The following is a 24,204-nucleotide window of genomic DNA, read 5'->3' as shown; positions in this document are numbered from 1 at the left end:
CCGCCTTCAGTCTTCGTCCTTTTGTGATAACCAAAGTCCGTCTTATCTCAGAAATGACTGAGCGTCCCTCCGTTCTTTTCTTTATAATAATGGCCAAGAGCCCAAATAGTTAACAAGGCAAACGTTGATAATTTTTACTTTGAATTGACCTGTGATGTCATCGGTGACCTCGAGGCAGATAAAATTAGGTTTCGCTCGACAGTTTGTCCATGGGCTATTAGACACTGTTTGAATTCTGACAATCGGCCCAGTAGTTTCGGAGTTAGAAGGGGGCTATAAATAGCCCCCCAGCGTGATGCGTTACAGAACATAAAATGAACAAGTAAAATGAGTCGGTCATCTTCTCGCTTTAATCGCCTATAAAATGAGGCAGCAACGACTTTAGAAAAGCAGGATTTCACAACAACCTTGATCCCCCTCAACCTAAAATGTCTGTCGACGCCTATGAATTTGACTCAGACAGGTCAGACTCTAACTACAACTGACTGTCGACCCCCCCTCCCCAGAGACTGACTCAGACAGGTCAGTAACTACAACTGACTGTCGACCCCCCACCCCTCCCAGAGACTGACTCAGACAGGTCAGACTCTAACCACAACTGACTGTCGACCTCCCAGAGACTGACTCAGACAGGTCAGCCTCTAACTACAACTGACTGTCCCCCCCCCCCCCCCAGAGACTGGCTCCGCAGCCCCGATTGGTACGCTAAACAGATGTAGATGCATGGTGTTTGCAATATATTGACACAGCACACACTTGCATTGCAACCCGAACATCATTCAGATACCTGACGATTTGGCAGGTGGGGCGACGACATCATAACACATGATACATACACATGATATCTAAAACCAGGGGCAATTAATATACACCAAAAATTATCATATTCACTGCACTACCAACGGCTACTTCATGTTATCAGCAAAACCGTCGTGAGTCTCCTCGCTGCAAACGAACGTATGCCCCATCTCGAAAACCAGCCGCACACCCCTCAGGTCAAACAGCCCGAACTCACTCCACAAGATATGTCACGCTAGCGGCCACCGATTGGCGAACGTTTGCGCCCGCCGTGTAACCCGGCGACTTATCCACACTGAGCCGCTGGGAGCCGCACACTGCGGCCACAGCGGTCACTGCGTCACTGCGGTCACTGCGCCACTGCCGTCACTGCGCCACAGCGATCACTGCGCCACTGCCGTCACTGCGCCACTCTCGCTACAAGGTAAGCTCGTCGGAACAGATCCCCCGTCAGCACTGCAAGGGCGGCCGGCCGGGGTCTCAGCACGAGCCGCAGCGGCGCACAGTGGCGGACACTCGCCCACAGCCACGACAGACAGACACGACCCAGAGCGGCGCACAGTGGCGGACACTCGCCCACAGCCACGACAGGCAGACACGACTCAGAGCGGCGCACAGTGGCGGCCACGGTCCCTCCCGGCGGCGCCGCCCACCGCTCACTCACAGACACGACACGACAGACAGACAGACGATGTTTTTTGTTCTTGGTTAACAAAATATGCTGAACTGAACTGAACTGAACTGAACAGACACGGGCAGCAGCGGCGTGCAACACATTCGCTGCCGTGGCCGCGGCACAGAGGAATATTGGGCGGTGTGGAAAGTGCTGCGCCTCCTCGGTCCCCCCACACCCGGCACCGGGACAGGTGGCCACAAGGATAGCGGATAGAGGCTCATGCAGTGCCGTATAGTCCTGTGGTGGAGTCGCCCAGCCCACGGGGTCAGGTGAAGCGTGTGTGGGCGTGTGAACCGTTTCGTCCAGCGCTGCCGTCCCTGTGGGAGCGGGCACCGTCCCTGTGGGAGCGGGCACCGTCCTGGGAGCGGGTACTGTCCCTGTGGGAGCGGGCACCGTCCTGGGAGCGGGTACCGTCCTCCTGGGAGCGGGCACCGTCCTGGGAGCGGGTACCGTCCCTTTGGGAGCGGGTACCGTCCCTTTGGGAGCGGGTACCGTCCTGGGAGCGGGTACCGTCCCTGTGGGAGCGGGCACCGTCCCTCAGGGAGCGGGAAGGAAACGGTGTCGAGTGTCGGGGTGCCGGCAGCGGGGCAGTCTTCTCTCACCTTCCCAGTCTGACTCTTCAATAACCAGACGAAGCCTCGTGTGCATATGGGGAACAGTGTTTCAGAGTGTCTGGCACAGGCTGTCCTTTTCCCTTCCCGTGCTTGATCGATGTGAGCATTTCCCTGTAGCCGTGTCATGTATGTGTGCGTGCGTATTCGAGTCTAACATTCTGGTCGAAATCCTTGACATTGTTTTGCCCTGACAGCCCCGCCGGATGCGGATGGGCATCTGCGGCGCCCTCAGCGGTCCCAGGTCAGGCGCTGCAGTGGATGTGCCCGGTCGGGCGCCGCACCGCTCACCCGTGCGGGGCAGTGGTGCAGCTGCTGGGGCGGCACTGGAGTCACACTTCCCTCGGGACCCGGAAGAGGCACGTGTACAATGGACATTGCCCTCTACCTTTGTCGGTTAAGCATCCGATGATATTTAAACGATATATAAGAAATGTAACAGAACAAATGATACAGGACAAGTGTGATGTAACATGTGCACCCATGCCATATAGCGTGAAATGTGCCTTCGCAGTACACCCAGGCTATGGGGCAGCGACAGCGAGTCACCAAAGAGGAGCCGGTGCTCGGCCTTTCCTGGGTCTGTGGCCAGTCTGAGGGCATCTTGGAAGTATTCGTGGTGGCAGTTGCGACCCAGTAAAAGTCAGAAAACACATCAAAGCATAGCCAATAAACAATAACTGACACTTCCAAACCCACAATGGAAATATAGAGATTGCTGTCAGAAATCGCTAGCGCGCCTCTGACGTGATATTTCTCAGCAGTGTGCAGATACAAACTAGTGCAGCAGATACAAACATCGGAGCCTACAAATTGTGCGAAATCACCACCCAGAAGCAACAGACAGGTGTGACCAGCTGCGCTGGAAGCCGCTTGAGGAGCGGAAGGCTTTTTTGTTTCAAAGGCGGCTCTGTTTTGGCTGCCTGCTGCCTGGACTTCTCGCCAGTGCATGCACGTCCCGTCCGCTATGTGACATTTTTGGGGGCAGACACGCAACTCTGTTGCACGTGAACGCAGTTCAGCAGAACCCTTCCAGCCCAGAGGTTGAGCCGGTCACTCCAAAGGTGGTCAGTGCTGGAGTTGGATTGAAGGGTATCAGAGGTCAATGTCCGTGGATGCCGGTGGTGGCTGTAAGGCTGGTGGATAAGACTGGGAAGGAGCTCTAGACTAACGCTTTTCTAGACCAGGGCAGCTCAGGGTGTTTTGTCACTGCTCGCCTAGCGAGTCAGCTCAGTTTGGAGAGGGAGGAGGCCACCATCACTATCGCGGAAGGCTTCAGTTGTTAACGGTGGTTCCCCTCAGCGCGAGGGAGAGGAGCGGGCGCTCTCATTCGAGTGCCTGTGATGTGCATTGTGCATGTGTCACTCGATTGCGTTGAGTAATACATCGGTACCTAAATGCTATGGTATGCTACCTAGTGTACAACTGTACGGTGCACCCCGTTTTCGAATGCCTGGCTCCGCCCCTGAAGCTACCCTCCGAGAACATTTCCTGGCACTGCCTCTGTTTACTACGGCCAGATGTGGCCCATGCCAGGGCCCGACCATATTTCAATGGGCTCAAGTCCGGCAGGCTCCAGCGCGGATCGGCCATGCTCTGGCACTGGTTCGGCTTACTCTGGGTGAACTACGGCCGGGGTCCGGCCTCGCTCCGGCCAACTTTGGCATGGTCTGGCTAGCACCGGCAGTGCACCGGCGCTCTATGGCTTTAGTCCGGCTCTCGTGCGGCACGGCTCGTACGGCTGAAGTACGGCGGTGCTCCGGGTGAGCACTGGTATCTTGTGTCAGCACCAGTAGAGCTCCAGACCTTCCCCGCACTTCCGCCACAGCAAGAGTGCCGGGGCTAGCCAAAAGGAAACCAGATCTGGCCCAGACCAGCAATGCTGGCTGGGTATCCAAGGTTGTGGTCAACAAACATGGGACAGTTTGCAACAGCAACTCTGACTGTGCTGCAGGTGCAGGTTCAAAGGCCAAGTGCAAACATGTTGCTGTGCCAGAACGAAAGGCCAGAACGCTGCGTCTCCTGCTAACGGTGTGACGCGGTGGACGTCACGTCAACACCACCGTCACGTCACTGCAATAGTCAGTCACGTCACGTCTTGTCACCGGATCGACAGCCTCTTTTCCTCTTTTCCCTTGAAGAGCTGAGCAGAACTGGGAAACTAAAGCTTCAAAAAACCTGCACAGACTTGATGGTCGAGTATGGATAATTATGTGAAATTTGTTTAAAGGTAAATTGTCAGCTAAAATACAAAATTTGATATTTGGTAGAATCAGCACTCCACTTTACGAAACTGAAATCAGATTTTCGAAATTCGGTCTGAGTCACGAGTAATTTAATGTTGAAATTGGGATTTCACCTACTTTTTGTACTATTTTTACGGTAAAACCCACCAGATTCCTCAACTATTAGGGGAGAGCGGGGCCAGTTGAAACACGGGGTCAGATGAAACATGGCTTTATTTTCAACAGTATGCAACATATGGCGTTGCCGACACCACTGCGCATCCGCGCTCGACCACTTCCTTTGCCAACGGCGTTTGGGCGGCAAACGGACGGTAATTTTGATTTCACACTTGTTTTTGTGTTTTTGAGGGGCGTTTGGGAGAAATCGTTTTTATGAATATTTTGTGATATCTCATATACCTTTGTTTGCTGAAAGAAGAACTCCTGGCTCCGGAATAACACCTTATTTGGCCCTTCATTCAGCATGATGCCGTCCCTCCAGCTCGTTTGACATGTGCTTTACGGCGCGTGCGAGATGGCGGGAGCGAATGGGGTCAATTGAAACGCTTCTCTGAGGGTCAGTTGAAACAGGGCCACAGGCCGTTTCAATGGACCCCGGTGACCTTTGCAATGGTTATTGTTCAGGGGCTGTAAACATTAAAGGAAATAGTCCACCTTTGGAATGAGCTTTTAAACTGAAATAGTAGTTTAATAGAGCTCAATTTTTGACCCCTTTTTCTCCAGCCTTTTGCTTGAAAGCACACTATAGCCTGAGATATTTCTCATTTTCCTCATCCGCCCATTTTACCATAGTCTATGTACTTTATGTCACCTATTATGAGGAACGTTGCACTTTTAGCTTTCCAACGACCTATTGAATGTAGCATTTGGAAAAGTAAACCGGACAAAATATCTCCTTAAGAAAGTGGCCTTAAAGGAAGACTGCCACCTTCAAAAAGTTTTCTCAGATCGGCCTATGATTTATTGCCTAGACAAAACAAAATTTTAGAATTCACCTGACAAAGTATCATCACGTGAATCGCGAAAAAAATTGTCAATTATCATACAATTATCAATCGGTTAATGTCTAGCGACAATGTTTACACATCACTAGACTTCAAGGTCATAAGATTATTACATTCTATTTGAAAAAGTAAGGTATTTTATGATTTACTAATATATGATTTCATAAGAAATTGGCCATGTTTAATTTATTTTGCATTTAAGTTCGTAAAACATTTAAAAATCATGGCTCATTTTGAATGGGTCTGGCCCATGTTAAACCCCATTTCCCACACTTTTTTGGAAAAAATGAACTACTGAATATATAAGTTTAACTTTTATTTTGACACTCCAAAATTCTTCTCTGATCTCGAAACAATCAAAGTTTTGACATATATTTACCAAAAGATAAGAAAATTCATGTTTCAAAGTTATCGATAAACAGTAGAGATGTCGGTTTTCTTGGACTAAAAAAATGGCATCAAACTGAACTTTGGTCTCCGATTTCTCGCAAACGGGTTCGAATTTCGGAAAACCGACTTCAGTCTGGGACATAGGTGGCTCAGCTCTAGTGAAAACCGTTTTGTGTTTGTTGTTTGTTTGTTTATTGGGGCTTTCGGGCGCGTCGACTGCAAAGGTCATTTTGCGCCCATAACGTCGCGCTAGTAAAACAAGTGTTTCAAAAGAAGAAACTTTCTAGATATCAAGACTAGAAAGTAAAAGACTTTATAAAGAAGACAGGGTAAAATAAAACAACGCAAGAGCGTCGTAATAGACAACTGACTAGACAAGGAGACTAGAGAGGATTTGGGTCAGGTCGAGTAAATCGCTTGGAATTTGACTGCACGGATAAAGGAAAAGATGTTGCCAGATAAAACCCAGGGTGACTCGTCACCCAGCAGGTGGCGGACAGTGGTGCCCGGAGCGATGCGGCCGAGGTAGCGCGTCCGGTCTGGTTCTAAAAGTGGACAAGATAAGAGCACGTGAGCGACGGTAAGAGGCGCGGAACAACCGTTGCAGATGGCCTGCTCGTCTCCGCGGAGGAGGTGGCCATGCGTGGCATATGTATGGCCGATTCGGAGCCTGCACAAGATCACCTCGTTGGACCGGTTGTCTTGCAAGCAAGACCTCCATGGCTCCAAAGTCGGCTTCACCTCACGGAGCTTTCCGCCTCCACGTAGGCTCCACTCTGCCTGCCACTCAGAGAGAATGAAAGATCGCACAGCCGAATAAAGGTCACGCGCCGGCAATGGCAGACGTCGAGTGCAGGAGGCTGCGGCCGCGCGCCTCGCGGCCGCATCTGCCAGCTCGTTGCCGTGTATGCCGACGTGGCTGGGAATCCAGCAGAACTGAACAAATTTTCCCGATTGTTCCACTGACTGAAGTCGAGCTAAAATGTCTTGAACGATCGGGTCAACTGGATTAAAACTCCGTAACGCCAAAAGGCTACTTAGGGAGTCCGATAAAATCAAGTAAGAAAGGCCGTCCGACACCTCGATAAAACACAGAGCCTTCTCGATGGCGACTAGCTCAGATGAAAACACCGAGGCAAAAGAAGGTAGAGAGAATGAGCGGGAAAACCGTTTTGTGGAAAAAAGGTGGCAGTCTACCTTTAAAGAGGAAAACATACCATTGTTAAGGATAGGTGCAATTGACCCCATGGGCTGGTTCAATTGACCCTCGCATCGGGGTCATTTGAAACGGGCGTAGAGCTGTTTTGTAAGCATGCATTTGGCAGCAATATATGTTTGAAACATAATTTTACATATCTTAAAATAAAGCCAAAAGAGCATATTTTTTCATGGCATTGTGCATTTTTCGATATGACAACTAGATCTCGCTGTGCATGTCAATATATAAAAAGTGGTTCAACTGGCCCCGCTCCTACAATATTTGAATCGCGTGAAATCGGAGCTTCCCTACGAAACTTCAAATCAAAAGTTAATTTACGATTTTGCCGAATATCAACATAATAATATCATCCTAGGTTATGAAAATTCTGAATGTATTACCAGTTTAAATTGTTTTCAAAAACCATTGGCGTTTCGCATTTTTCATTCTGCAAAAAGAAAGCAGAAATCGATTCGCCGATGCTGTGGCTTTGGAGATTAGCGCCACATTAGCACCATTCACTCAGCGTTGGCGCCGGAATTCCCGGCTTTGGACCCGGCGAATCGATACGCCGCAAAAGTAGGTAAACAATGCCGGGTTGACGAGATTCAACGTTCGGGTATGGTACGAAGGTATTTGGTTGTGTGTTGGCATCAATTTTTGCCTTTTTCTTTAAATGTGGAACGGGCGTGAGGCTTATATTGAAAAAATAACGTTGTAGCTTGCCTTCGGAAATTGCGTGATAGATGTATGAAGTGCGCCATTCAAAGTGACAGTTTCGCCGTCGGCCATCATGAAAATAGTGATGAAGACTTTTCGCACGTACTATTTTAGACTCGCAAGCGCCTCTGATTTATCGAAAGATCGCGTGTGAAGAATCCGGTAAGTCTGAAACCTGCACAGAACGACACAGAAATTCGAATTGTGCAATCTTATAAAAATGAAAAAAGGTGATAGTTTCCCTTTAATGCAAAATTCGGTGAAAGGAAACATCCCACCTTTCATTCCGTGTTTGGAATACTGATCAGTAAAGCATGCTATGAACTTCACAGAAAAGGTAAAACCAGCTTAAGCGATTGCCTATTGGCTATTTTTGCTATAAATCAACATTTCCCGTTAATTTTCATCATTACATCACAGCTCCTCCAGCCAATCAGATTCCTTGTGCTGAGACTCGCACTTCAAAAATTTATCTAGTGACTTTTCACGAACATATTCTTTTGTTTGTACACGTCTATGCTAAATTGATGCTTTCTTCCATAATTCAAATACAGAGCAATTTTGGCTTCTACGTTAAAACTTGTGATATTTCTGAGCCCTAGTTTCCGCTAGATTTTGCTAATAGACACTTTGTAGTTTGCAGTCAATGCACCTAGTGGATGAATGCTGATGTTTACCTTTCTACCACAGCTACTGTAGTATATTAACGTAAAAGCAAGAATGAAATACGTAACGAAAGAGTTCAAATAAGCGCCAAGAAAGAACACATCAGCCTCGACCGGCCGCACCGCACGCACTGTCTGACCCGACCGCCGCGCCGGTCAGCTCGGCGGGGTCACCGCGGTCGTGGCGGCTGCCGATTGGTCCGCGCGCTCGAGTCCGCGCCCGCGCTACTCGGCCGGCGCCGCCCGGCGCACACAGGCACGGCATGATGGAAAGTTCCCAACACAGGATCACGATACCACAGCTACACAGTACACAACTGCTATCTCAGTTTAGTTTGTCGTCATAAAGGTGGGACGTTCCCTGCAAGTGTATCTCGGCTCATTCATGTCGGTGTCATGCTCATTGCTCATGTAAATTGTGTGAATGTCATCTTTTGTTTGGTTTCTTTTTAGGTTGGCAGTATACATCATGTCACAGGAATAGGACCATGATGCTATTACATAAGGAATCTGCAGGGGCTATTTTCAAGATTTTGCAGTGCAATGATCCAATTCATTAATATATCCACTCTCAAGTTATTCCAAATATCTACTAGCAAATCTCGAGTTGTTTCAGATGCAAATGGTGCCCTGCAGCCAGCCTGTCTGATGTAAAAGGCTCAGAAAGGGTGTGTGTGAATGAGTGTTTGGGTAATTTCTCTTAAACTTAAACAAGTGTTTTTCGTTCTGGCCCAATGTTTCTGGCCTTACGCCAACTTCAAATAAGTGGAATATAGATAGTGTTTGGGTACCTATAACCATTGGCTATAACATGTTTGTAGATCCAACTGCGCATTCCCTGTTCTTGCCAACAAATTGTGATCCATGGCTGTAGTTGTAGAGAAAGTGCAATTAGTTACAAAGTTCATTATAACTCCTTCCCTTTATGTCATGTCATATGCTCACAGGTACCCAGTCCCCGGTGAGACGCTTCGTGCGACAACAGCTGCTGTCCCTCGCAGAGGGCAAGAAAGCTGCGCTTAAGAAGACTCTTTTCTTCCTGCCAAGAGACAGCACCGTGTGCCTCACCATGAGCCTCTGGAGCAGCCGGAAACTTGTCGCCTTCTTGGGCATGACGGTGCACTTTGTGACCCCAGAGCCACAGGCCAAACTGGAGTCGCACCTGCTGGCCTTCAAGTAAGCGATGTTATCCTTCTTATTTCACATTTCAACTAATTAAAATAATAAAAATGCATTGATTATGTATCATCCGAGATGGGCTGAAAGTAGGCATCACCATCATCGCAACTCATTATGATGTTCTTAGCTTCCCCTTTGAACAATTCGCTGACAGACTAGTGATAACATAATTCCACATGGTGTTGCCTATTGCCATTACAGGCGTTCCCCGGAGCGGCACAAGGCGGCCAACATTCTCGCCGCCTACGAAGAGACGATCGAAGAATACGAGCTCGAGGGCAAGGTGTCCGTTCTTGTGACTGACAGTGCTGCCAACATGTTGGCAGCCTTCAAGTTCAGCCTGGCGTCCGGATCCGAGCAGCCCTCTGGCTCTGGCACCCGAGCAAGTCAGGCGTGAGGGGGAGGTGGGTGCATTTCATTATAGTCGATATGACGTCCTGCACCTCGCCCAGCCATCCTAGCCTTGGATCTGTCCTATCTCAGCGGGGAACAGCTACAACTTAATTGTTGCAGAGTATAAAGACCGACTTGGCTGACTTGAAGGCGAATCAGATCCAGATTTTAGACATTCTAGAGCAGGTAAATACTCAGAGCAAAACCGACATGGCTGCAGGCTGATTTTAAGGCGAATCAGACCCGGATTCTTGGCCTATTTAGAACAGGCAGGCGTTCAGAGGCAAAGAGAGTGGCCATGCGTTTCGCAGCCGACAATCGATGCGGTCCTGACTTCAGCACGTGATCTGGCCACCATCCAAGAAGCGTCTAGTCATCAGCAGGTTAAGTCGGCGGTGGTGGACGGAGCTAAAGTTGGTCCCACTTCCTCTGACGAGACGTTTCCTCTGCCACCGCTATTCACTCTCGACCAGATCCCTGTCTCGAGGCAGGATGGGTGTCACTCGGAGGATTTGGAGAGATGGCCACATCTGGTCGGTATACCGATGCGTGGCTTGGACGCTCCGGTAGAGCTAATGATTGGCTCAAATGCCGCACAACTTTTGGTGGCTCAGGAGGTACGGCATCCTGAGGAAGGAAGCGGACCTTGCGGGGTGAAAACCTGTCTTGGGTGGTATGTGATCGGTCCTCGGTGCCCAGGAGTTGAAGGTGAGTGTGACTCGCGAGCAGTGGTGCATTTTCTCCGTGTGACAGAACCCCGAGCGAGTAAACAGAGTGACCTCACTGACATGTTTCATAGCATGTACGAGGCAGAGTTTAAGGACACTTCGGATGACTCCGAGGCGCTATCGGTAAATGACCAGGAGTGGTTGGTGGAGGTCAAGGCCACCATTCGTAAAGATGATGAGGGGCACTACGAGGTGGCACTGCCCAGGAACCAGTTGGAAGACATTCCTGACAGCCTTCCCACAGCGAGGAGACGGTTCGAGTCCCTGCGTGGGAAGTTCAAGAGGGATCCAAAGTACTTTGAGAGCTATCGAGAGATCATTCGTTCGTTGGATCGGGACGGCTACGCCATCAGGGTGCCGGATGACGAGGTATGCAGCCAGCCAGTCTGGTATCTTCCGCACCACGGGGTGCAGGAGACTGAGAAGTGTAAGCTACGAGTCGTTTTTGATTGCGCTGCTCAGTCAAATGGTGTCAGTTTGAACGACATGTTGAAGAGGGGACCCAACTTGACTAACTCCTTGGTGGGGGTTCTCTGCAGGTTTCGGGAGGGACCAGTTGCCTTCACGTGTGACGTAGAGGCCATGTACCATAGGGTGCATGTCCCAGAATCGGACTCTGATATGCTGAGGTTTCTCTGGTTTTGTGATGACGATCTGGATGGAGAGGTCGAGGTCTGGAAAATGCGGTCCCACGTGTTTGGGGCCGTATCCAGCAGCAGTGTGGCATCTCTCGCTCTCAGACAGTGCGCAGCAGAGGGAGCTGAGCAGTTTCCCGAAGCAGCAGAGGTATTGGTTCGCAACAGTTACGTTGATGATGTTGCAGTGGCGGTGACATCTGTTGACGATGCCGTTGGACTGGCTCATGATCTGAAGGCCTTGTGTGGTCGCGGTGCCTTCAACATGCGGAAGTTCACTAGCAACAGTGCAGCATTCCTGAAGGAGATCTCTGAAGAAGACATGGGTAAGAACCTCAAGGACCTCGATTTGGACAAGGATAGGTTGATGACGGAGCGGACTCTAGGACTTAAGTGGGAAGTGAACGGTGATTCATTCTGCTTTGACTTCACTAAGGGGGACAGGCCGGTCTCACGTCGGGGAATCCTGTCCACGGTGAGTTCGATTTTCGATCCGTTGGGGATTATCGCACCAGTGACTTTGGTTGGTAAGCGCTGTTACAGAGATTGTGCTCTTTATCTTGCAGCTGGGATGACATGATACCCGATGAGCTCGCTGACGAGTGGGCACAGTGGCTGTCCGAGGCCAGGCAGCTGGATTCGGTTCGTTTAGACAGGGACATCTCCGGGCCCCCTGGCGTAGTTCTGAGGACGGAGCTGCATATCTTCGCGGATGCAAGTGAGGTGGCTCACGCGGCGGTGGCCTATGTGAGAAGAGAGGTAGAGACGTTGAGTGGTGGCAGGGAGGTTTCTGTTGGGTTCGTATTTGGTAAGGCACGAGTGAACCCGATCCGGTGTGTTCAGACAGTTCCTCGGCTAGAGCTCACCGCGGCGACACTCGCCGTAAGGATCAAGCAGTTGTTGATCCGGGAGATGGCCATGGAGCTGGACAGCGTCAGACTGTGGACAGATAGTTTGATAGTTCTTAGCTGGATTAGAAATAGGACCTCTAGACTTAGGACCTTTGCAGCCAATCGGTTGTCACAGATACGTTCAGCCACGGAGGTCGCGGACTGGGCATATGTGCCGTCGAAGTCGAACCCGGCTGATGTTGGGTCTCGGGGCGCCCGACCTGGTACTTTGCGGCCATGGCTGGAGGGACCAGGTTTCCTCTCACAAGACAAGGACAGCTGGCCGGAGGAGCCGTCAGTCGCCGTGGAGTTGCCCGAGGATGAGGTAAAGGTCTCTGCTTGTGTTGGTCAGGTTGGGCTGTCTGATCGGACAGATAGTCCTACTGACTCTCTCGTCAGACATTATTCTTCGTTCTATCGGCTGAAGAAAGCCGTTGCTTGGTTTCGCAGGTTTTGTGATGTCATCAAGTCTGGCGAGTATCGCAGGTACGTTCTCGCCAAGAGACGGGGCCTGAGGGCCAGGGCAGTGGCGCCTGAGCGCAGTCTTACTGTGGCCGATCTGGAGAGTGCAGAGGTGGCCATAGTTCGTCATGTTCAGAGAGGTGCGGTTGATTTCCCGAGTCTCGACGTGGAGGGTCCTGTGAAGGTGAGGCGTGATCATCCGCTGTCGCAGCTGCGCCCGTGCGTTAAGGGTGGTCTGTTGGTAGTCGGAGGCCGTATAGGTGAATCACTTTCGGTTTCAGAGAGGTTAAAGCATCCTGTCATACTGCCTCGTAAACACCATGTGTCTCGTTTGCTTATTCGCGATGCTCATTGCTCTGTGGGGCATCAGGGAAGAGATCACACGTTTTGGAAGCTGCGGGAACGGTATTGGGTTATAGGGGCGAGCGCAGAGATCAGGCAGATGTTGCGTTCATGCGTCGTGTGTCGGCGAGTGAACTCACGCCCGCAGCAGCAGTTGATGGCCGACTTACCGTCAGAGCGTGTGACTCCGGAGACTCCTGCCTTTTCTTATGTAGGGTTAGATGTATTTGGGCCGATAGCGGTAAAGTCTGGACGGGGGGAGAGACTTCGGTATGGTCTGATGTGTACCTGTATGGTAACCAGGGGAGTACATGTCGAGTTGCTCGATTCATTACGGTCGGACTCCATGATAAACGCCATCCGTAGAATCGCTGCGCGGCGAGGGCCAGTGAGGTATGTTGTGTCGGACATGGGTACTAATCTAGTCGGTGCAGAGCGAGAGCTTAGGGAGGCGCTGCAGGGTCTTGACAGGGAGCATTTGCAGCGTGCAGCACTCGCCGAGGGGATAGATTGGAAATTTAACCCGCCGACTGGATCTCACTTCGGTGGCTTCACAGAGAGGCAGATACGTACCTTTCGTAAGGTCTGGAACAGTATGCCGGTGCAGGAAAGAGTGGATGAAGAGACGCTCCGTACTCTCTTCTGCGAGGTAGAGGCTATTTTGAATAATCGTCCTCTGACGTATATTTCGACGAGTTCGGGTAATCTTGAGCCGCTGACTCCCGCCCACCTCCTTCTCCTCCGCGCTGGTGGGCATCTGATGGCCGGGGATTATTCCGATGCAGATTCCTTCTCCCGCCGCAGGTGGCGTCAGGTACAATATTTAGCGGGACAGTTTTGGATAAGGTTCAGGGATGAATTTCTGCCCACGTTGCAAAAGAGGCAGAAATGGACGAGCGCCTCGCGGAACGTGACGGATGGGGATGTAGTTTTGCTGGTAGACCCTGATGTTCCACGAGGTCAGTGGAAGATGGGCAGAGTCGTCAGGACGATTCCAGGTAAGGACGGGCTAGTTAGGAAGGCGGTGGTGAAAACCGGCACCTCGTCTTATTTGAGACCTGTGCATAAGTTAGTTTTGATACAGAGTACGGACTTGGAGTGGTAAGTATCGGGGGTGGTGCGCAGGTGTGCCGCCGGTTGTACGGTGAGCGCATTGTCTGTAGGTAGTAAATATGAAGTCAGTTTCCGTTCTCCCTTTGGGGGTTACCATTTTCTCCCGAGTTGGAAGCTGTAGAGTTGTTTCCCCATGTTTTTTTTTTTTTGCTCACTTAGCTGCGAATGGAGGAGTTGTGTGCGTAGTTAGGGAGCGCTATGATAGGTTTCAGCAGGGCTGAAGGGGGGAGTGTAAGCGCTGTTTAGATGGGCTAAGGGCCGATCACAGCGACCTCTTGGCTGAGGGTTGATCGGTGTAGCTAGGTGTTGAGCAGTGTGTGTTGTAGGTGGCAGCACATTACGGATGTTGGCGCTACCTGCCAGTATTTGTTGTTTCTCGTAAGAGTTTCTGCGACAATAAATTTAGTTTGTACCGCGAAATGGTGATATATAAATCTTAGCGTCTAGGATGGTTGCGAATTGCGTTTTATGCATTTGTTTATTGGTCATGTAACGCTGGTGCGTTTCATTTTCCCTCCCCAAATCAACCCGTTCCCAAATTCATCCTTCATCAGCGCGCCGGCGACCGGACACCGCTGACCCGCCGACCATCTGGCCGACACCGGACGGCAGGACAAACACGGATCTGAGACTGCGCCGCCAAACGCCATTATCCTGCGGCCCTTACAGAGACGTCTCACCGCCGCTGACCGTGGAAGGGTCCAGCAATGGGTCCCAACCCCGGTCAGGGGGGGGGGGGGGACGGACGAACAGAGGCACGCAGCCTCCCACGCGCGGCGACCGGACACCGTCAGCCTGGGAAACAGGACACGACAGCGCCGCTGCGGCAGCGGGAGGCCGGGACGCCCGGGACCAAATTGACCACCGGTATCACACTTCAAAGGCAATTTCTTCAAAACACGGCTCGAAATAGCACATTTCCAGGATGTGCCGAGGCTGGCGCCGACAATCAGCATCGTGAAACTGGGACAGAGTAACAATATCCAAATTCCAGCATGGCACGGCACATCCGCATTCCCGGGCCCATCTTCCCGCGCTGGCAAACCTGGCCGGAGGCTACGAGGGGCAGAAGATTCAAATTCACCTATCGGCGCCAGAATATTTGAAGGGAGGAGGAGCACCCAGAGAGGATAGCAGTCACCATGGAAACGGCACGCCGGAGGCTGCACAGCGGGAAAACGCATACGTTTCGGCCCAACATAGCGTTAAATTTAATAGGAATCCCACCCTTTCGGCAACCAGACTCAGCAGAAAATACAGAAGACTGGTTAGACAGAGAGAAGACATAGAAAATTGGCCCTTACTGGAATTCAGAGAGCAGCAGAACTCGGAAGAAGGAGGCGGAGCGAAGACGGCAAATCCAGAGACAGCCCGAGGCAGATGGAGCTCCAGCAAAACTTTTAGGATTTTGGAGGAGACAGTTCAGTTCGGGAAGGAGGACGCTGGGCACCAGTTGAGTTCGGTTCTGGGGGCAGTTCAGCTCGGTTGGAGTGCAGTTGGGTTCAGGAGACAGTGCAGTTCCGGGAGAGGGTTCACAGAGACAGTTGAGTGGAGGCAGGTGGACGCGGTCGGAGCAGACAGGATGGAGGAGATAGTTCGAAGACATTGAGCTGGAGTGGAGAGGAGAGCTCGGGAGGAGGAGGTGGCGGCTGCAGTCCCGGAGGAGATGGGAGGACTACGCTGGAGGACCCTGCGCCGCTCTGCCGCCCGCCCGCCGCCTACCGCCGCCGACTCTGCCGCCCGCATATCGCCGTTGCCAGTAAACAAGTAAGGTCAGCACTGGAGGTGAAAGAGCTGCTTTCCTATCTAAATCCTTCCCCAATGTGCCCCGCCTGCTGCCCCGGCTTTTCTCTCGCCCCGGGGATGTAATTTTGTTTAGGCCCGTTTGGGGGGGGGGGGGGAGATCTGTACGTATGCGTGAGCGTGTGAGCTTGTTGTATGATTGAGCGGCCTTGCGCCTTGATTTGGAGATCAAAAATGGGGGTGGCTGGGACATGTTATGTACGTATGTGTGAGCGTGTAATTGTTGAATGAGTTAACGGCATTGCGCCTTGCTGTAGGGTATCAAAAAGGGGTGGTTGGGATATGTTTCATTTTTTCAATTAACAGACTTAAATTGGCAACCTTGTCTAAAGCGAGGTAGGACTGGTCTTGAATGTGTGCGTGCGTGAGTGTAAATGTGAGCGCCGGGGCGCATCAGAGTGACGGACCATTGGGACGAATTTTGGCCTTCATTACGCGAAAGGCTGTAGAACTTTCTTCAAAATGCGTGTGATGCTCAGCTACGTTCGTCTCGGTTACTCCAGCCGGTTGTCTATTGTCTAATATTCAGTTGCAGGCTCAAAGGACGGCACTTTATGCAGTAGCTATTTAGTTTAAAGTTGACATAGGTAATCTGGCACTCTGTTTTGGGGATCGGCTCAGTTCACTATGGTTTATGGCTAGTTGAAGTCTAGTTTTGCTTATCTTTGAAAACTCTGTCGTTTCACTGCTAGTTTCTCTTCCTTCGTTTTGGCTGAATATATCTTGGAAAAGTGCTCACATCTGTTGGGGCTATTAGGGAGGGAAACATGAATGGATTAACTTGTCGAGATGAAAGTGCTGAAGGAGAGAATGAGAGAATTCGGACTTCGGAGAGAATGGGAGGGCCGAACAAAACACCGTTTCTGACACCGTTCATACGTCGGCATGTTTTTTTTTCGGAACACAGGCACCGGTGGGAGGTCACACTACATCACACTGGGTGGTTGTTGTCCTCGTGGTTGTTGTTTGATAGAGTTCTGATTCGAGACCGTCAAAGTAAACAGGCATTTGCGTCAGTAGTGCTGTCAGGTTTCAGTGCAAATCGACGTACCTACGTTGCAGTATATACTCGATCACTTCAATGTCCGGTAAACGTTGTTTATTTCTCACTATCTGCGAATTAGCGTAACGATAAGTTTTGAGCGTTTTAGCCCCAGAAATCCATGCGTAACTTCATTCAGTATGTAGCGTAACTCAGTGCTGAACGACGAGTGTCTTCTAGGTTTCAGGGTTGGTAAATATGCGAAACAAAACCCATAACTCATTAACGATCAACAAATAATCATTTCCGAAATTGTCATTTCCGGCGGGTTTGGGTGGCCGAGCTCAAGCAAAGGCCAGTCAAATTTGATGAAATTTAACGTAAGCCCGAGGTGAGATTAGTATCTTGACGACTCAGTTATGATTTAAAATATATTCTATTGGCCGGCATTTTTGTTTTCGCCCCACTGTCATCTAATCGAGACGTGACCTACCTGTGAAATTAACATGCTCTACCTAACAGTTAACGTTACCTGGTTTGTATTTCCGGCAATATACCCCATAATCATCATTTGATTTCACGATTCTGATCGAGGGTGGCCAGAACGATTTTGCTAAGCTTAATTTTAAATTTGCCCGAACGCCGCTCATTATCTCCGACACTTAACGACGATATCAATACCGTTTATGAACGATTTAAATGTCCCTGCCCGCGCCGTCTGGACCCATCAGCCGGCTGCGGCGGCCGACCCGGCTAATCCCCAGGAATGTGTGTGAAGGAGGGGGTGTCCCGCTCGTGGGGAGGGGTTACCTGGCGGCTGGTCAGACGGTGACGCCGGCGGTGGGGGGCCGGCGCCGGTCGGAAGAAGCGGCCATCTTGGGTACCGATGCCCGGGCCGCCGGTCCTGCGGCGGCTAGAGCAATTAGCGCGTGCACTGGCCGTCCAGCGCGGGTTCACAGGGAAACTGGGATGGGGCGCTTAGGTCCGACGGCGGCACACGATCACTCGACGCGGTGGTAGAGCACCGACTGAAGACGGAGCATGGATGCGACGCGTGTAAGAATGTGATCTATCGACATTCCACCTTCCCTATCAGTCTTCTCCGAGTGATCGTTAATGCAGTCTCTGAGTGTCGGCCAGTCGCTCTGTCGGCTTGTCGGCCTGTCAGTCCGTCAGTTTGCCGTTCACGGTCTGATGGTCTGTTGGTTTGATGGTGCGTCGGTCTGTCAGTAGGGCGGTCTGTCTGTCTGTCTGTCTGTCTGTCTGTCTGTCTGTCTGTCTGTCTGTCTGTCTGTATGTCTGTCTGTATGTCTTTCTCTCTTCTCTCTCTTCCCTCTCTCTCTCCCTTCTCCCTCTCTCCCTCTCACTTTCTTTCTCTCTCTCTCTCTGTCTCTCTCTCTCCCTCTCTCTCTCTCTCTCTCTCTCTCACTTTCTCTCTCTCTCTCTCTCTCTCTCTCTCTCTCTCTCTCTCTCTCTCTCTCTCTCTCTCTCTCTCTCTCTCTCTCTCTCCCATTCATGGCTCCCAACATGCGTTTCATGTCGTCAGTCGGTAATCCGAGATTGTGTCGTCGGGTCTGCTGCGTATATGACGTCACGGAGGAGGTGCTGTCTCGGGACGCGTGGGGAGGACGGACCCCAACCCGCGGGCGCGGCGACGCCCGGGCCGGACGGGCTCGGCCGTGTTAATGATCAGGGGATTGGCAGGTGACCCGCGCTGCTCGCACCGCGCTGGGGTGCGGGATAACAATGGCTGAGCCGAGCCCGCATTCAGAGTCGACCTGTGGCCCACTGAGAGCGGCTATCGCTACACGGACCGTCGGGTCATTAACAATTATACCCGGATTAACATAAACATCACCGATGATTGAAATAGGGTCAGGCATCGCTTCCAACTTCCAATTGTTAAAGTCGGACAATGTTTTTTTTATACGAATGGGTTGAGTTAATGCTTTGTCAGAGTTACATGGTTTGTCGAAATTAGAACACGGTCTCTAATCGCTCTACAAAATGCTTATCGGTAAAACTCGAGGAAAGAAATTAAGATAAATCGTATCGAATTAAGAGGTACTATATTAGGGAATAAATCGGGGCTGCGAGGCCAGTCTATGCGTGTCGTACCCCCGTGTACGTTGTGTTCATCGACACGGTTGTCTACACTTACGGGTGATGGGACGGGTTTTTGTCTGGGTTGAACGATTGAATGTGTAGTTATGATTGATCTGATGGCATTTGGGCCGAAGCTCATTTTAAACGTACAATAGGATTATTGGTTAAAGCATCAGTGGTAGGGGGTTTAACGTTGGCGATTTAGAGGTGCTTAATTTTAGCGATTGGTTTGTTCCGGAACGGTAGATTAAAACAGCTAGGTTATAGAGGGAATACTGCTTTCTGAATAGGTTTGGTCGGAGAAAGATCTGGTGATTGGATCTGGTGACCTGGTGATCTGGAAACTGTTCTGATGCGGTAAATAAGTGGCAAGGGAAATAAGTATGTATGGAGGTCGGTTCAGGGGAACCAGGTCGCTGTAGGGTTACTGGAAGCATGTTGCAGTGGACGTAGGCACTCTGGAAGAAGGCTCTGAGAAGATATTGGTTGGTGGTTTGCAGTTCAAAGGACGGTTCGACGCTGGGAGTGCGCGTATTCATGTTTGGAGGTATCGTTTTTTTTTTTTAGGGCTCGTATTTAAGGTTTCATTATAGGTTTCATTATCGGTCCGTTCAGTGGTGGTGATTCCGGGCGACGCGTGCAGCATGCTTTGTTCTTGTATGGTTGCTCTCGTTCGATGCCCCAGGCCGGTGGCACGTCGTAAGTCGGGCAAAATAAATAGCCGTGTCTTGGTCTCGGCTAAGATTCATATGATATATAAGCCCTGATAACTCAGGCGGGAAACCGGTGGGGTGCGACGGAGCATTCACGATGAGTGTACAGGCCGTCACACCACCTGGCTTTGGGGAGGTGCCAGAACGGTGCCTTTCAGATCTTATATCTCCCCAATGACCAGTTCAGAGGGACACAGAAAGTGTTGCTCGATTACGGGAGGTTCTCATGCATGAATGTTCGATTCAGGGTGTGAGTTTTCCCCGGTATTGCGTGAGGGCACAGCGTCTCACGAACGTGGATTGTCGCGGAGAGAGCCACCGTACGGGATTGTTCACCCGTTCGTCAACATTTCGGCCGCCGGAGTGGTTCTAAAGCGAGGGTCGATCGGGATGGATCGGTATACCCCTCAGGCAGGAAGCATCCCACCCGCCTCTAACTCCCCACTCCGGTGATAAAAAGTTAGGATGTATCCGGCGTGTCCTGCCGAACGGAGTCTGCACCGCAGGAACCCGCTCTCAGCAGGTCACGAGAACGGAATTGGGTAGGACCTGGTCACGCTGCTAATTATTGCGCAGGTATAGCGCGGGAAGGCATTCAGGGAGGTACAGGAAGGATATTGCGCCTGGAGGGCGCGGGAAACCGGCTTGAGTTCCGGGGCCGACCAGGTAACATTATATACCACGCGTGCGAACCATGTGAGTGCTGCGAACCGACACTGGCCATGTCGTGAACAGCCACGTAGCCATGGGCGCGCGTTGGTCATTTCGAGTAGGGTCTGCGACGGCAGTTTAGGGAGGGGACGGCCGGGATATCGGGGTCCAGGGAAGGGCGGTAACCCGAAGGCCGTGTAGACTGTAGAGGCTCGGGTGGCGTCCCGAGGGGGGGGGGAGACTAGCGTATCAGAAAGATGCAATATTATTGTCTCAAGATCCTGGAAGAGGGAGGGCTCCAGAAAGGTGCACTAAGTACTCCCTCCGGCCAGATGCGGGGTAGTGGCAGATAGGTCCGGCTGCTCCAAGACCCCTGGGCGGGAAGGGACCCGGGGGGTGTGGGAAGATGGAATACCCCACGGGCGTGGTTTGGCGCGGTAAGGGCACCACGGGGCGAAGTAGCTGAGTCGTCGTTAAATTTCGGCCACCCGGAGTGATTCGGAAGGAGGGTTGAACTCTCTACAAAGCAGGGAAATCCGGCCTGCATTAAAATCTCACTCCGGCAAAAAGGATAGGTTATGTCCCTCATAGAACCCACGGTGTAGTGTTACCTGCGGAACCTAACTGACAGTTTTATGACCCGGGGGATAGGTAGGGCACGGCCGCGCCACCGGCGACGTGCGGGTTAGGCCCATCACATGCCGGCACTAAGACGGCGGTGGCACTCGTTTACATCGTGCCACCACGCACCCTTGGTCCGTCTCGCGTCGGTCATGTGACTGTGGCGTTTAATGTTAGGGTTTTAGGCCTCCGCAGGCGTGTGCACTGGTCAGTGACGGAGACGGGAATGACCAGCCAAGACGGATGATGCCGGTGTGCGTCAGACATATGCCACCACTGAACGAGACATGGATTAGATTAATTGGTTGGGTAGTGGAAGCTATGGGGTTATAAGGAGTTTTTTTTTGGGGGGGAGAGCTTTGAAACGCTCGGCGAGACGTAATTGTGTTGCCGTGACCTGAGCAGCTTTGGGACCAGTTTTTTTTTCTTTTGTCATGTTCGGCGATGTCATGGGTCTAACATTTAGCATGCTTACATTTAACGAGCTTCTGTACACCACTGGGGGGAAGTTAGGAAAATAGGGAGGGATCAGACTGGAAATCTGACATTTTATCTGTGTGCAAGGGATGTGAATGAGAGCATGGGTAAAGGATGATTGTGTGGAAGCATGAATGTGTTATATCCAGTGGGAGTTATCCGCCTCCGTGCAGTTGCCGTAATGTCAAGCGTGTTCTGATGTTACACCGTAAAAAAAAAAAAAATGTTTAATGGGGGGGGGGTCCCAACTGGGTTGAGAGAGAGCCACGGGCAGCCAACCTGAGTTAACTATCCTCTTTGAATGCCCATAACCCAATGACCCATCACCGTACAGTTGTAGCAGCCTATATGCCCCAGTGACTGACCAGCCTCGCAAATCACTAACAAACAAAATAAAATATCTTGCAGCCGAGCCCCGCTACAAGAAATTTGGCGCCCAACGTGGGGGATGGCCATGTCCTGGAGGCACGAAGTCGGTGGGCTGACACGCATAGCCGAACCGGAAAAGTTGCAGGTCAAAAGTTCGACTGGATTGACCATAAGAGGTAATGTTTATAAGTAATACAATTTTCTGCAACTTGGGGCTGCAACGGGAACCATAAGTGACAGTTTGAACGGCGGATGAAGATGTTGAAGGAATGAGCATGGTTATCTCGAAGATGTTGAAAGTGGACCTCAATCTCAAAGGCGGATGTTTTGCTGTAAAATTATAAAGGAAGATAGATTTATATGTTGTCGGGGCACATGTTTCATAGTATCATTGGCTGGCTAAGGGCGACTGATGATATGAAGATGTTGTACTATTGAGCAGATATACCTTGGAAGATGTTGTGGGTCTGAACGTTTTACCCAGGAGGAGGTGGAAAGCTGAACTGAATCACCAAAGGAGGCGTTTAGCAGCTGTATCGTAAAGATGGACGGTTTTATGTTTGGTAATACTAGTATTGAAAAACTATCTGGCTGAGGAGATATGAAGATGTTGTAGGATTGAGTATTATATCCAGGAAGATGTTGAAAGGCAGAACTCAATCACCGGAGGCAACGGCGGCAACAGAAGCAGGGCGGCGGAGATGGACGGGAGACAGCGGACAATCTTGGCTTTCGAACACGGGTCACTTGTGCATTCAGTGGCCCGCGAACGTCGGCCACGGAGTCAGGGCTGAAAAATGTCCTGGCTCTGTCAACAGAGATCCGTCGGGCTGACGACATCTCTCAGCAGCTATTGGGAGGAGGAACAAAGAAGACCGAGACCGGACCTGACGAAAGCGAAGCAGAAGAGCGCGGCCAGGAGACAAGTGAAGCGGACTGGAGGGAGCTGTTGAAGGAAAGACGGAGAAGGTGGTTTGTCAGCCGGTTCCAGCCCGGGCGGAGGTCAGGCCAGCACGGAGCGGGTGGCGCCTTGGTACAACATCCACCGGCTTCACCATCATCACCGGACTTCTCTCCGGCGCCGCCCTCCCCGTTTATTTCATTGCAGGTCTGGGGATATACCACCAGGGCGGAGCTGGCGAAGGTGACAGCCGGGGTGCGCCGCCCACCGCTTGGGCGGTGCCGCGCCTGGTCATCCGACTACAGTTAGGCGGACGGAGGAAGGCGGAGCTGGCGAGGACGGTTCCAGGGGCTAGTCTCGCCTGCCCCAGGGTCCGCTTCGCAGCCGGCTCTCCTGGCTACAGTGGGCAGCAGCTGCCCACCAGACGGAGCGGGAGCTGGGGCAGCTGCCGAACTCAATTACGATACCTGACTCAGCAGTGTCTACGTGGTCACCGCGGGTGTACTACCCAGGCCTGTCCCCCTAAGGACTGGAAGGGACACACAGACATCAAGGGATGTGTAGGCAGTGTTGCAGTATTTTGCACAAACACAACCATTTATTAGGAATAGGTACTTGTGATTCGTTCTCCTATCCATGCAAGAGAAAGATCGGATGCGCGGATTCCGGGTCAATTCTGAGCGAGTGGAGGGGCGATGATAGCGCTACGGACCTCGATGAATGTTGTGGAAATGCGTGCCTTGTCTGCTTGCTGTGTATGTACTGTGTGTATGCTAGGGAATGATCGAACTGGCGCAGTGCACCCCGAGGTGAGTGAGGAGACCAGCGGGCAGGGGTAAGTCCTCATCCTGCCACATCCTTCTGTTGACGCTAATTCACCACCCACCTCATCCAACCATACGTCTCTCAGGTTTCATCATCTCCCCTCAAGGTCTTTGCAGCCGGCTCCAACCCCGAGTCGCGGGGGCGCGACTCAAAGAAGATGGTTATGAAAATGTAACGCTGGTGCGTTTCATTTTCCCTCCCCAAATCAACCCGTTCCCAAATTCATCCTTCATCAGCGCGCCGGCGACCGGACACCGCTGACCCGCCGACCATCTGGCCGACACCGGACGGCAGGACAAACACGGATCTGAGACTGCGCCGCCAAACGCCATTATCCTGCGGCCCTTACAGAGACGTCTCACCGCCGCTGACCGTGGAAGGGTCCAGCAATGGGTCCCAACCCCGGTCAGGGGGGGGGGGGACGGACGAACAGAGGCACGCAGCCTCCCACGCGCGGCGACCGGACACCGTCAGCCTGGGAAACAGGACACGACAGCGCCGCTGCGGCAGCGGGAGGCCGGGACGCCCGGGACCAAATTGACCACCGGTATCACACTTCAAAGGCAATTTCTTCAAAACACGGCTCGAAATAGCACATTTCCAGGATGTGCCGAGGCTGGCGCCGACAATCAGCATCGTGAAACTGGGACAGAGTAACAATATCCAAATTCCAGCATGGCACGGCACATCCGCATTCCCGGGCCCA

General features: G+C 51.6%; 1 protein-coding gene across 3 annotated transcripts; it reads right to left on the bottom strand.

Moving 5' to 3' along the window:
- Nucleotides 1-720: 720 nt before the first annotated feature.
- Nucleotides 721-4,563, bottom strand: LOC122377400. 3 transcript variants are annotated; one of them, XM_043357413.1, is made up of 3 exons: nucleotides 1,551-4,563; nucleotides 1,401-1,485; nucleotides 721-1,344 (listed from the first exon to the last, which is right to left on the bottom strand). In XM_043357413.1, the coding sequence occupies exons 1-3, from the start codon at nucleotides 2,212-2,214 to the stop codon at nucleotides 1,182-1,184; spliced, it is 912 nt and encodes a 303-aa protein (XP_043213348.1). In that variant the 5' UTR covers nucleotides 2,215-4,563; the 3' UTR covers nucleotides 721-1,181. The 3 variants fall into 3 exon arrangements, with proteins under 3 accessions (XP_043213348.1, XP_043213341.1, XP_043213332.1); XM_043357406.1 differs by having other exon boundaries at nucleotides 721-1,366; nucleotides 1,423-1,485; XM_043357397.1 differs by having other exon boundaries at nucleotides 721-1,485.
- Nucleotides 4,564-24,204: the final 19,641 nt, after the last annotated feature.

Source organism: Amphibalanus amphitrite, unplaced genomic scaffold (assembly GCF_019059575.1).
Source record: "Amphibalanus amphitrite isolate SeventyFive unplaced genomic scaffold, NRLGWU_Aamphi_draft 000004F_arrow, whole genome shotgun sequence".
In the NCBI taxonomy this organism is placed as follows: domain Eukaryota; kingdom Metazoa; phylum Arthropoda; class Thecostraca; order Balanomorpha; family Balanidae; genus Amphibalanus; species Amphibalanus amphitrite.
The sequence above is the reverse complement of the archived record's forward strand: the minus strand, read 5'-3'. Positions and strand labels throughout refer to the sequence as shown.

What these genes read in the sequence shown, in the direction of transcription:
- LOC122377400 (XM_043357397.1), bottom strand. Translation starts at nt 2,214, where the DNA reads ATGACACGGCTACAGGGAAATGCTCACATCGATCAAGCACGGGAAGGG. An exon ending in TTGCACGCCGCTGCTGCCCG is followed by an intron (nt 1,486 to 1,550) that starts TGTCTGTTCAGT and finishes AAAAACATCGTC; the next exon opens with TGTCTGTCTGTCGTGTCGTG.